A 12,322-nucleotide genomic window follows, 5' to 3' on the forward strand; every position below is an offset into this window, starting at 1 on the left:
AGAACGACCAACTCGTCGCACATCACTGAAACGCTTACCAAACGAAAGTCTTCCTTTCTTACTCACATACACACACGACGAAGACATCCAGCATTAGCTTTGCATTTGTCTCATGGTCTGCTATTGCTTCCAGACTTGACGTGACGGAGCACGAGGGGGGAAATTGAGTGGTTAAAAGTTCCTTTAACGACAAACAGACTCTTGAGCTTTCTGTTTGGGCTCGTGTACACGTTTGTTTGTACATACTTGAGTGTCTTTGAATCACAACGCAGCAGCTATGATACGAGCCTGATGGTACCAGAAACAACCATGGCCGTAAAAAACATCAAAGTCATCATCACGTCAAAACAAGAACAAACAGTACAGCAATAAAAACCACACACACACACGTATCCACTCTTACATCACAGTGAGTATTTTCCTTGCAAAACTCATCGGGGATTCATGTGTGCTGTCATACTGTGGAGCCGTGAGAAAGATATTAATATTTAAGGAAAGGATGGAGAAATATATCTTTTTTTAACTCACTGATTTGTGTTTGTTCCAGCTACTTCGAGATGTTTCGGAACAGAGCAGCAAATTTATGTTAGACATTTCTCTACTCCAAGATACAGAGCAAAATGAAAAACCAGGAAAAAGAATGACAGCGTACAAATTTAGAAGCTACAGTGGAAAAAAAAAGGGGAAGAGGAACAACAGTCGATAAAACGTGAATGACGATGCCTGATGACTGTGGGGCTGAATAATCCATGAGAGAACGGTTCCAGACACATGCAGAGGCAGTTTGTTTCCTGATTAGTCCTTAGGTTAGCCTTTGGCCCGTAAATAGCCCATACAAGATAAGAAGCTGAAAGTGAGGCATCTTAGTGCATCCTTCAAAGATCATGTCGTGTATGTTTGTGGCTGTTACCTAGGTATGGTATACAGGAGACCATGCTCTGGCTGCTTATGAAGTCTCTCAGACGTTTATAGTTGTCTTCTTTGGACATCAGGTAGTCGAGGCGATCAAACGTTGCCTTGTCCTTCCGACTCAGTAACTGCGAGGGAGAGAGGGGAGGAAAAAGAGAGGATGAGAGCATTAAATAGAAATAAACGGCTATAACGTTAGCAACACATACAGGCTAGGAGAAATGCAGTGACATAGTTTAAGTCGCCTTCACTCAGCTGCACTTACTAATAACTGAAATCTGATATGCACCAAATGGCTGTAACAACAGTAACAGGAGCAAGACAGAAAACAATCAGAAATGGAGCAGAGTAATTTGACTGATACAGCGTTCACTGTGTGGCTGATGGCTAACTGGCCGCCTAGTGACAAAACCATCAATTTTGAAGGGATTCTTTTCAACATTCAGAATTTTCAGTCACCCTTTACACAAAACAACAAAAGAAAAACTAAGGGCATGTTGCTGAAGTCTTCCAATATGGGGCTGTACAGAATAAAACCCATTACTCTCTAGCTAACTCTAACTCTCTGGTTGCTTGTTTTATTGAACTAGCCACAATGCCAGAGCACAGAAGCATGCAGCTTTCCAGATAGAGACAGGCTGTTTGCATGCTTGTGTGTGTGTGTCTGTTTGTCCATTGGTAAGAGAGAGCTGCACTGCATAGTAGTCAGCTTGTGGACCAAAGCAGCAGCAGCAGCAGCAGCAGCAACTCATCAAATCACAGTGCAGCTGATCTGCTGTCACAGGAAATTTAAAAAAATTGAGACAATGGCAGAGCGTACTAATGATACGTGCAGAGAACGTGTGTGTGTGTGTGTGTGTGTGTGTGTGTGTGTGTGTGTGTGTGTGTGTGTGTGTGTGTGTGTGTGTGTGTGTGTGTGTGTGTGTGTGTGTGTGTGTGTGTGTGTGTGTGTGTGTGTGTGTCCGTCCTTCTGTTTTCTAAGAAGCAGGTGAGCCAGCAACGGCATTTGCTGACTGGCTAAAAGAATCTCCTGTGGCTTTGTGGAGCCGGGTAAAAGAAATTTCCACCATTACATCAGAGCATCATCACGCCATTATGTAAGCTCTACATCTCCTATGAGAACACTGAAACAGATCAGAATCCCTCACACACTTTTAAAATGGATACTGATACATAATATCCTTCATAAAAATGTTCCCGCTCTAAATCTGCTGAAATCTGTTTGAAGGTGCTGGGTATGTCAGTAAAGGACGGACTGACAGCACTAAGTAATGACAGAACAGGACACTGCCATCCCCCCCCCAAAAAAAGAACTCAACCATTCCTTGGTTGAGGTTTATGTTCGTTAAATTATCATTTTATCTCATGGAAAGGGGTGAACTTAATAGTTTTCTAAACAGCTTCCTGAACTCTTGTGTGCTAGTTTTTATTAGCCTTTGTTTATGTGTCCAGTGTTCTGGTACAGATCTGCGTGACATCCCCGTTTATTGACAGCACCCTACTTATAAACCAGATTTGCCGTTCAAACTAAGGTAAATATACTCACCGCCCATGTTTTGGTAAGCCTGAAGATGGGGGCACTTTGTAACGCTGACACGACAGCCATGACCGCATGGAGGTTGTTCATGTCACATAGTTTCTATCAAAAAGTTCAAAGTTCACAGAGGTTACATTAAGTTGGATTTACAATGCAAACATTCGTGAAAAGGTCAGAACAACAATGTCATGTTATGCGTGGATGTGTGTACCTTGGCAGTGCGAATGTACAGACTCAGCACCTCAGCTCGGATCTTCAACGTCTGCGCATGGAGGATCTCTCGTACCACCCAGAAACTCGTCTAGAAAAGAAGAAAAAAAAAAAAAATGCACCCCAACATAGATTACAGCGCCAAGCAACTCTCACAAACTCCCCAAAAACAGACCCAGGATTCTGATGACACAGAAAACTTTATCTTTCGTGTGTTACACTCTCCAAAGCGCAATGAGGATTTCAGGTGTGTACAAAGAGACTGGAGATTTAACAAGACACCCTGTTTTTCTGAGTCTAGAGCCAAGGCCTGCAGACAGCAAACACAACTCTGGGCTTAAAGCACTACAAAGCCGAGCAGGAGAGCACAGGGCAGACTGCTAACAGGAACTCTCCATTAGAGTCGATTACGTTTTAGCTCAAGAAAAAAACAAGAATTTCAGAGGAAAATCCGACTCACTCCAACTGATTACACAACAGCTACACCCCATAACTCCTAATATGTCAACCGAGAGAGGAGGACGAGTGTATGTTCAGAGTACTTGGCCAGGCCGAGAGTGACGTCGGAAATCTGTCTCTTTGGGGAGAATGCTGGTAAGCCAAAGCTCTGATCACACACAACACACAACACACACACATGTCAGTGAATCAATCAGTGTTAAAGCTCTGGGGAGAGAGGGAATGGAAAGAGGAAAAGGAGAAGAGCAAGGGAAGAAAGGAGGTAATGGGAGGGGAGTTAGTTTCAACGCTGCGGGGCTCTGAGGGCTTTCAAAGCCCACAGCTGTCTGCACATAGTGTTCTGATAAGAGCGTCCCAGGCAGACTGACCATCTCTACTTTTTCTTCTTCTAACGCAGACTTTCGGAATTGTTCTCTCGCTTCACTCCACGCCAATTCTTCTCTCCTGTTAAGACTTTAGTATGCACTTGATTAATTGACTTTGCCAGTGTGGTCAACATTCCTTTATTCGCAACAAAGACCGCTAGGTGTGCTCCTTGTGCGTGTCTATAAATTAAGTGTGGGTGTGTGTCTGTTTTGCCATGCTTTTCTACATTCTTGATGTGCACCAATTCAATCCTACAGCTGGTTTTTGCCTGTTTTTTTCCCCCTGGAAACAGCCCCATGACTTGTTTTTGTTTCAGGGAAGAGGTGAGGAGCTCTCTCCCTGTCTTCTCTTATAAACACATGATACACACACACACACACACACACACACGCACACACGCACACACGCTCAATCCACGCAGGTATTGTATCCCCAGGAAACAGCCACATGGGTTTCATTTTCACCATTTCATGAAGAAGTCTATAAACAAGATGAGGGAGTGATGACAGTAGACAGAGGATAAAGAGATGGTGGACTTCCTGACTTCTACTTTAATTTGCATCTCTTGCCTTGAGACAGTGACCTCATGTGATAGCTAGATAACAACAACAAAAAAAACTCATGAATGTCGCCAAATCTTCTTTTCCCCTTCAGTTTACAGTAGACAGGGGTTTCCGTTGCCTGTAAAACGTGATTCCAATATGGGAGCAAGACATGCTGCCGCTTCACATCTAGTTTCCTCAGTGGTCTAACTTGATAACTGAGGTCAATCTGGAGAAAGCTCGTCTGTCCAATTCGCTATACCCCCGGCTCATTACGGAGCCTGTGTCCTCCTCAGCCTTGGCCTCTGAAACTGCACAGCGGTGAGATCACTCAGGATGGCAGTGTTCTACACAGGTACATTCACAAGTGTTTATGTGCGACTGAGCGAGGGTTTTTGGGGATACAGGGTTTAGACCTGTCTCAATAAAGCTCATCTTATGCCCTGAAGCAAAGGTTGTGTCTTTTGGGGGCTGTGTTTATGAGCGCATCAAGGCCTCCAGACGGAGCTGCGAGGCCCCAGCGCTTCAATAATCATAAATAAGCGGAAGACAGATCCAGCCACAATGCTCATAGCTGTGGATCCACTCATTTAACGGCCTGAGGTTAGCAAGGGAAGGGACGGAGATGAAGATCTGGCCAAAAATGACAGGGGACTAACAGCTGACTTGACTGATTTGAGGTGATCAGATCCCTAATATGCTTACGCTTGTTCAATGGTAGAAATTAAGTTGACAGGCCTGTGTTAAGAATAAACGTTTACAATTGCACTTCAGACATGAAGCTGATGCCTATTTGAGAATAAGTCATATCAATCCTTTACTCTTATCGGAATGCATAATCTAACTAACTATAAATTGAGGACTCTCTGTGTGTGCGTGTGTGTCTCTAGCATGCGCAGTACAGCAGCGGGGGCAGGGAGTTGCTGCCTCCCAGATGGCAGCTCATTGATTGCGGTTCACCGGCTCTGCTACGAAGCCCGGTCTCCCGGTCCGGTTAAAGTCCTGTGTTGTTTGACCCATCCACCACCTCAATCTGCCTCCTTACACATGGATTTTCGGTCTGTAATACTACTTTTTAGCACATTTCTCTGGCCGTTGTGCGTGATGTAGCAACTTCCCCAGCAGGCTGAGCCAGGCTCCCTGCTCCTCTGTAGATGCTAGATCGGACCCGTTAGACATGTCAACGTTTTTTTGCCTTATTCTGCCTCTGATTGGCCTACCCTGTTATTCTTACCCTAACCAATCCCCACTCCTCATGCCGAAACCTAACTACGTCGACACGTCTAGCAGATCTGACGTAGCATTTACCCTGCTCCTCCCACCCGGGCCACATCGCTACCTGGATGCGTGACGGCTAGACAAGAAAAAGGGGACACGCCGAATCCCTAGATGAGCCTCAGCTGCGCCTGATTGAACTGCATTTATAGTTAGTTATTTAGTTAGTTGTGAGGAAAAAAAATACTGGGAACCAAGTAATCGGTTTTTAAGTCTATCCTTCTGGTTTTTTTTTTTTTTTTATTATAATCACCACTGATTCTGTATTACTGCTGTAATGATTGCTGGTTACTTTTTGACTACTGTAAGCAAGTTGCTGATTCGTCTCTGCCCAAAACACAACAAGACAGATTATTGTGCATTGATCATAATGGGTTCAGAATTAGTCTCTCCTTGCCTCCTGCTAAATAGACTGGCCAGTTCTCTTTTGCTCCCAGAGCACAATGCCAACAAAACAAGGACTGAAGAGGAATATGGCTTCAGCTCATTCTAAGGAGCTTTCTGGGACTCTCTGCCCTCCCAGTCCAAGTCCCATTATTCAAAAAAGCTCATTTCCTTGGCTCCCAGCAGCAGAAATGTGTGCAGCTAACATCTTGAATCGCTGTTTGGGATCTGCTATACGAGGAGAAGTTTCCACAGCAACACATTCTTGTTAGATCATCTCATATTTTTACTGGAGGGCAGTAAAGTGGGTCTTAAAGGAGCCTGGCAATAAGGCTGGAAGGGGATTAAAGGGCATGGCTGCCCCTTACATCATTACCCTCAACTTCCTGTTGATGACTTCACAGGGCACTGGGGGAACATGCCACACACTTCTGCATACATTTGGAAATGTTCCTACACATGCTGCACCAACATGCTGGAGCACATTAATAACTTCATAAATGCCAGAACCAAGGACCAGCTGAGGACAAAATTCACCTAGGGACTATCCATGGTGTATATATGACTAGCAGGGAGGAGACATGGAGATTATTAGGCGCTGGCATGAGAAGCAGGGCTTCAATAACAACCACTTCTTGGAGAGCTAGGGTGAGGATTTAGTGCATGGAGGATGGAAGCAGAGGACATGATGGAAAGAGGAGCTGCAATCTCCATTCCTAGATGACCACGGCTCATAAATCTTTAACATTGCAACAGGGACTGTTTTTTCTCTCTCCTTTTGGGTGAGACCTGAAGTAGAACTGAATGTGACATAACTGTGTATCTCACCTGGTTGAACCTGCGAGTGAAGGCCACAACATTTGGAGCAGAGCTGTGCTTCTCCTTCTTGTTCCAGCCGCAGCTCGACAGCTCCTGAAAACATACAAACAGTCAGGGAAACCGACATCATGCACTTCGCCAAAGTATTTTTTTTTTTTTGTACACGCCAGCATTTTACTGAATGTACTAAACCAGGGGTGTCAAACTCAATTTCACTAAGGGCCACACTGGAAATGAGAATCACATCAAGGGCCAGAGATGTAGAGTTTATTCACATGCTTTTATTTAACCGAAAAAAGTCTAATATCTTTGACTGTATTACTGCATGTCTCATATGGTCTTCTCACTTACAGTTTGGTCAACATAAAGCCCTAAAAAAGTCAGCAAAGAAGTTACTTAGTCATCGTAGAATTTTGCAAATCAAGCAAAACAATGATTTCATTTTTAACAGCAGGCTACCACACAGGCGACCCCCAGCAACCTGTGTCACAGCCTGAATATGAAAACTCTCTGCTTCTGGGGGAATTTCTGCATCTCAAAGTCGTCAAATCTGCCTAAATCTGCTTTGAGTGTGGCGTAATTACAGTGTGAAAAACACGTCCCTGTCTTTTTGGTTTGGCGCACAACTAGGAGGGCCAAAATTCATTGTGAACCTAAACTGATATTCAGGTCATATGAAAATTTGCGAGGGGCCGGATTTGGCCCCCGGGGCCTTGAGTTTGACACACGTGTACTAAACAGTCAAGTCAGGGGTCACTCAGTGGGAAAAGGAGAGGAGGCAGAGAGCAGGATGTGATAGGAGAGAAGATGAGGGAGGAAGAGAGAGAGGCTGAGGACAAGATAAACAGGCATGTGAAGCTATGCAGGAACACGCTGTGCCTCAGTATGAAGCTCAGCACTCAATACTGATTCAAAATACTCCAAGGTTCAGCCAAGCTACGCACTGACTCCTGAATTCAAGAATTCAACCTCAAAACTTCAAAAATGCCTCGCTGTGGACATTTTGAGTTGCCATAGCAGGAAAACCATGTGTCACTAATAACATTAATTAAAAGGTGCTGTAGGTAGGATTGGGAAGATCCAGGACTTAGCCAAACATTTTTAACATCAACAACTTCTCAGTCCCTCCCCCCTTTCTGCTAAAGCCCAACATGTTCTCCTAAGCCCCTCTCCCCATAAGGGAGAATGACTGTGTGCATGAGCAGTGATTCTCACACAGTTAGACACCCCCCCTGGCCCTGATTGGTGAATCTGAACAGGGAGCTGTCGATTTTTGCAAATCACACTACAGGCTGTAGGAGGTGCCAGAGGAGCCGGATTTATTTTTAAATGACCTGCTTCATGTAGTTCTACTGGAACATAGGGTCAGTTTCAGCAAATATGACAGAAAGTTAGTTTTATAAGTCATACCTACTGCACCTTTAAAGGGTTAATTTCTATTCATTTCAACCTGGACCCTATTTCCCTATGCATTCGTGTCCAATAAACTGATGTGGACAAAAATCTTTGAAATTGGTCCAGTACTGAGCTCTAGCGCTGTAACCGGCCGCCGCAAACCTGGCTGCAATGTAATCCTAAGGGCAAATTGTGCACCCTCGATTTCTGTCCACTTAATAGTGATTGTTTTTGCCAATGACAGGCTCAGATTGTTATCAAAAGTGTCAACATTATCGATCTTGCCAGGTGACTTCTTGTCTGACGACAGCGGTGTGGAGTGTGGAACGTGGGTCAGGTGAAAGGCGTCCCGGGAGTTTTGGAGCAAAGAAATTAGAGGCTTGTGTTAGCTAAAAGATTTTCAGTGCTGTGGCTCACATCAGTCTATTAGACACAAATGCAAGGGGAAATAGGGTCCAGATTGAAAATGAATGACCCTTGAAAGGGCAGATGTACATCAGGAGGTAGAGCGGGTCATCCTTTAATCACAAGGTTAACAGTTCAATCCCCGGCTCCAAAAGGTCCTTGAGCAAGACACTGAACCCCACTGAATCCTGATGGACCGGCCAGCGCCTTGCATGGCAGCTCCTGCACCGTCTGCGTGGGAATGGGTGAATAAGCTTTGTCCGGTAAGGTAGAAAGGCGCTATATAAATGCAGGCCATTTACCATTTAATGACTCCGTCCCAATTAGTTATGCCCAGGAACACCAATGCCTGGATGTAATGTAAGGTTTTCTGTGCAGGAGGATGCTAATGCACGCCATGAACACATGGTAATGGTGGAGGCAGAATTTCTATGTAAAAGGTACAAATGCCACAAAAGAGAAGAAGCCACAAACCACAAGCCAATGTAAACTAAACAATGTTGATTTGAAGACTTTGACAAATTTGTTATGGGGTAGAAGATGCATTCATGAATGTTTGTTAGACCTTAAGGGCAGAACTGACCACAATGCATTTTGCTGAAGAATGCATATTGGTTAGAATGTAAGCAATGATAACTCGATGGTACACTACTTTTTGTACTTTACTTTTAATATTTTAATAATGGCAGCAAATGTGCATCACAAGTTACCATAGACGAAAGTGATGTCTTCCAAATAATTATTTTGTTTGCCAACTGTCAAAAAGCTGAAGCTATTCAATTTACAATCACAAAAAAAACAACAGAAAAGCTGCAATTCCTCCAATTTAAAAAGTCATAATGGGGTTTTTATTGACTTTATTCGGTGATTGAAATTGTTGCGTATTCTTTTGATGTCGGTCGTCTAATCAATTAATCATTCCTGCACTTCTGTTAATACCAGTCTTACAAAGTAGTAGCTGTGGAAGCAGCAGTGCTGATTTTGGAACTTTAACACAGAAAAATTCCAACAACAAACAGTCATTTCTTTCTGAGTACCAGGCTGGACTCTGTTTGGCCCCAGCTGCTGTCCTCAGTGATGAGGACAAGACGGAGACCACACAGACAGACACTGCAAGGGGAACCCAGACCCTACTCTGGCCCCCAAAGGCTGTCCGGAGGCCAGGGACACCGACGTAACCATAGGAAAAATGTTGTGCAAGCTCTCCTCCTAATCCTTGGCAGCCCAGCCAACTTGTGCTACATGATATGAACAGCTGAATCAGGCTGCAGCTCTCCTCCTGCGAGACTGAATGTCTGGAAGCAACAACCTCCACCCAACAGCTCACAACTCCCTAACCTGGGCCGCATCAGGACAGCTCCTTGCAAAGAGAAGGCCGTACTCATTCAAGGCAGCCGGCGGGGGTAAAGAAACAACATATCAAATACAGATGTTAGAAGCAGACATAAATGCGTGGGCGAGGTGATGCCTCTGGGGCTATGTTGCCTGAGTCAGGATGAGGATACGAGGAGAGGAAAAAGGAGAGTGGAAAGGAGATGAAGGGATATTAAAAGAAAACATTGTAGAAGACCTAACATCATCTTCCCACAAGGTTTACAAGCCTGTGTGGAGCCTCTTCAGAGTCGGCGCATGCTGCTCCCGTCACAGGTAGGTAGACACTAGCCCGTCTCACCGAGGAGAGCTCTAGGTTTATTTAACATCTGTCCTTTTTAAATAAGCGCTTCCCTTCTTCCTGCCATCGTGTCAATCATTCTCCACACAACGTTGGTGATGGTTCTTAGACAAAGACATTCCATAGTTAGTGGGAGGTGGGTGCGTTTGTTTGTCTCGCCCTCTCGGACCACCACCTGACCACCCAGGTAGGCGGTGCACCCGAGAAGAGGCACACAGACGGTCCTATGCCTCCCTCGCTTCTCCAGACCGCAACATTTCCACAACCTACAATGACCCTTCAATCCTGAACCGCCAGGGCCTGTCTTGTAATCTCTATCCATCGGTCCATCACGCTAAGCTTGAAGTTGAAGTCATTTTCACTCCATTGTTCTTCAGCGGTTGCGCAATAACCGATGCCAGTGCCTCATGTGCGTTTAAACGGCAGGGAAGCGATCCGCAGCCTCTCCAGAAACAATTAGGATTTCATTTCCTTTATTTTCTTTCTTCTTTTGCCTTTATGGTCTCATTTCACACTCCAACATTTTAAAAAATCTACCACAGTTGAGTCTTTGGAGAAAGGCTTTGACCAGGCCGCTCTGTTAAGGAGAGGGTTTTAAATTCTGCAGTAAAAAGGGCGCAGTAAAAAAGCCTGGACCGCCAAGCCACAGACAGCCCGTCATTTCCACATGCTGGTCTGGCTGAGCAGCAATTTCATTAAAGCACAGTCCTGCAGCGTAGCCAGAAGCTGGCTATATCTACACTGTTTGGGTATGTATAGCTAACATGAGGGCAGTCAAGGAAAACTGACGTCAACTCTGGCTGCACATTTAACTGACCTAGAGTTGCAATCGTCAACAAACAAACTAATGAGGTAAAAGAGCATTCTTATGGATCCAACCTAAGATATTAACAAAGATCAGATTCTTAGCTCAACATAAACTACACCAAAACTTTACCTAATCCAAAACATCTCTAATTTTAACCCTAAAATGACCATTTCTTGATTTCCCTAACAATTCAATCAGATTTGTGTTGACTCTTCTGTTTTACAACCACACTGTGAGGAGTATTACATAAACAATGGTACAGGCTGGATAAGATAACCAGCTGCAGCTAAGCCCCAAGTTGCAATGACCTCATGTAAGATACCACAGAAATGCCTTTTGTTTTCGTCTTCATTGTAAATGGAAAACTGAAGTGTTGGGATCCCAGGGAATATTAAGGCGAGAAGCCCTTCAGGCCGACAGAAAGGGCTGATAAAGATGAGGAACAAGGTGGAAAAAGAAGGAAGATGAGGGGGGGGGGGAGGAAGTGAAATCAAGAGAGATGGTTTGCCGCAAGAAAAGAGGAGATTGTAGAGATATCCGGGGATGACAGGAAGGAGTACAACGGAAAATCCGCACAGCTGTGTCTGATGCTGATCTGTACTTCAGCTTGTAGTGAGACAGAGGAACCCTAATAAACCCATTGCCTGGTTGTGCCAAATGTATGGTGCCACTGGTCTACAGATTTTCCCTTCAGTTAGACCGTTGGCAGGGACCCACAAGCCAGCAGCAGCCTCCATTACAGGAGATCCTTTAGTACATGTACTCTACGTGATTCATTTCTTATGGTAGTACAGGCCATCTGCCATGGCTAGTTAAACCAGACAAAGCATGTTCCTCTATGAAGATTTCATAGTGCGTTTGCTAAAAACGACCATTACATTCTTAAATATAACGGGGGGGAAAAATCCTCTTTAGTTGCGTTTACCTGGACCCTAATATTCCACTAATAATCTGAATAATGGCCCAATCACAATAAAAATGCCTCATGTAACAGCCTAAATCGGAAGAGGCTGGCCCGATCAGAAGGAATTTCAATCGGGTTAAGAGGGGTGGTGTAAACCTTTGATAACACGTTCAATAGGAAAATATTAGCGCCTAATAACCATGTAAAAAATATATTCTTTCTGCGCATGTTTGCCCCACGTTGGGGTAACATTAGGAGACGTTGCTTCAGGGAGGGACAGAAACATGGCGGTAGCAAAACAAAACTTTCAATTTTTGATCAGTAAACTGTAAAAAAAACAAAAACAACCGTCTCTCTCAGACTTCCATCCACTGGCTCCTGGGTGGTTTTTTTCGCACCCCGGTGATCGGCACATCTGGGTGATGCCGTCAAATGTGCGTTAGGTATGTTGGCTGCATTTCAAACATACCCTTCGCCGACACCGTCACCGTCTTATGGTCGTATTACTGTCCATCCAAGTTATGGCTGCTCGATTATGGAAAAAAATATAAATCACGATAACACGATTACTCGTTGACTTCTGGAAAGATGTTGCAATTATTGAACTTAAAAAACAGTGGAAAAAGTTAAATAAATC

The 12,322-nt window shown here is 44.4% G+C and overlaps 1 protein-coding gene across 3 annotated transcripts in view; it reads right to left on the reverse strand.

Moving 5' to 3' along the window:
* ralgps2 (Ral GEF with PH domain and SH3 binding motif 2) overlaps positions 1 to 12,322 on the reverse strand; it is an 81,132-nt gene that overhangs the window by 28,022 nt on the left and 40,788 nt on the right. For all 3 annotated transcript variants that reach the window (XM_036006867.1, XM_036006869.1, XM_036006868.1), the window contains 4 exons: positions 6,511 to 6,594; positions 2,658 to 2,747; positions 2,456 to 2,548; positions 911 to 1,037 (listed from right to left, as the gene is read on the reverse strand). In XM_036006867.1, coding sequence (XP_035862760.1) covers positions 911 to 1,037; positions 2,456 to 2,548; positions 2,658 to 2,747; positions 6,511 to 6,594 — 394 coding nt within the window. The remainder of the gene's footprint in view (positions 1 to 910; positions 1,038 to 2,455; positions 2,549 to 2,657; positions 2,748 to 6,510; positions 6,595 to 12,322) is intronic.

Source organism: Sander lucioperca, chromosome 11, assembly GCF_008315115.2.
Source record: "Sander lucioperca isolate FBNREF2018 chromosome 11, SLUC_FBN_1.2, whole genome shotgun sequence".
Taxonomy (NCBI): Eukaryota; Metazoa; Chordata; class Actinopteri; order Perciformes; family Percidae; genus Sander; species Sander lucioperca.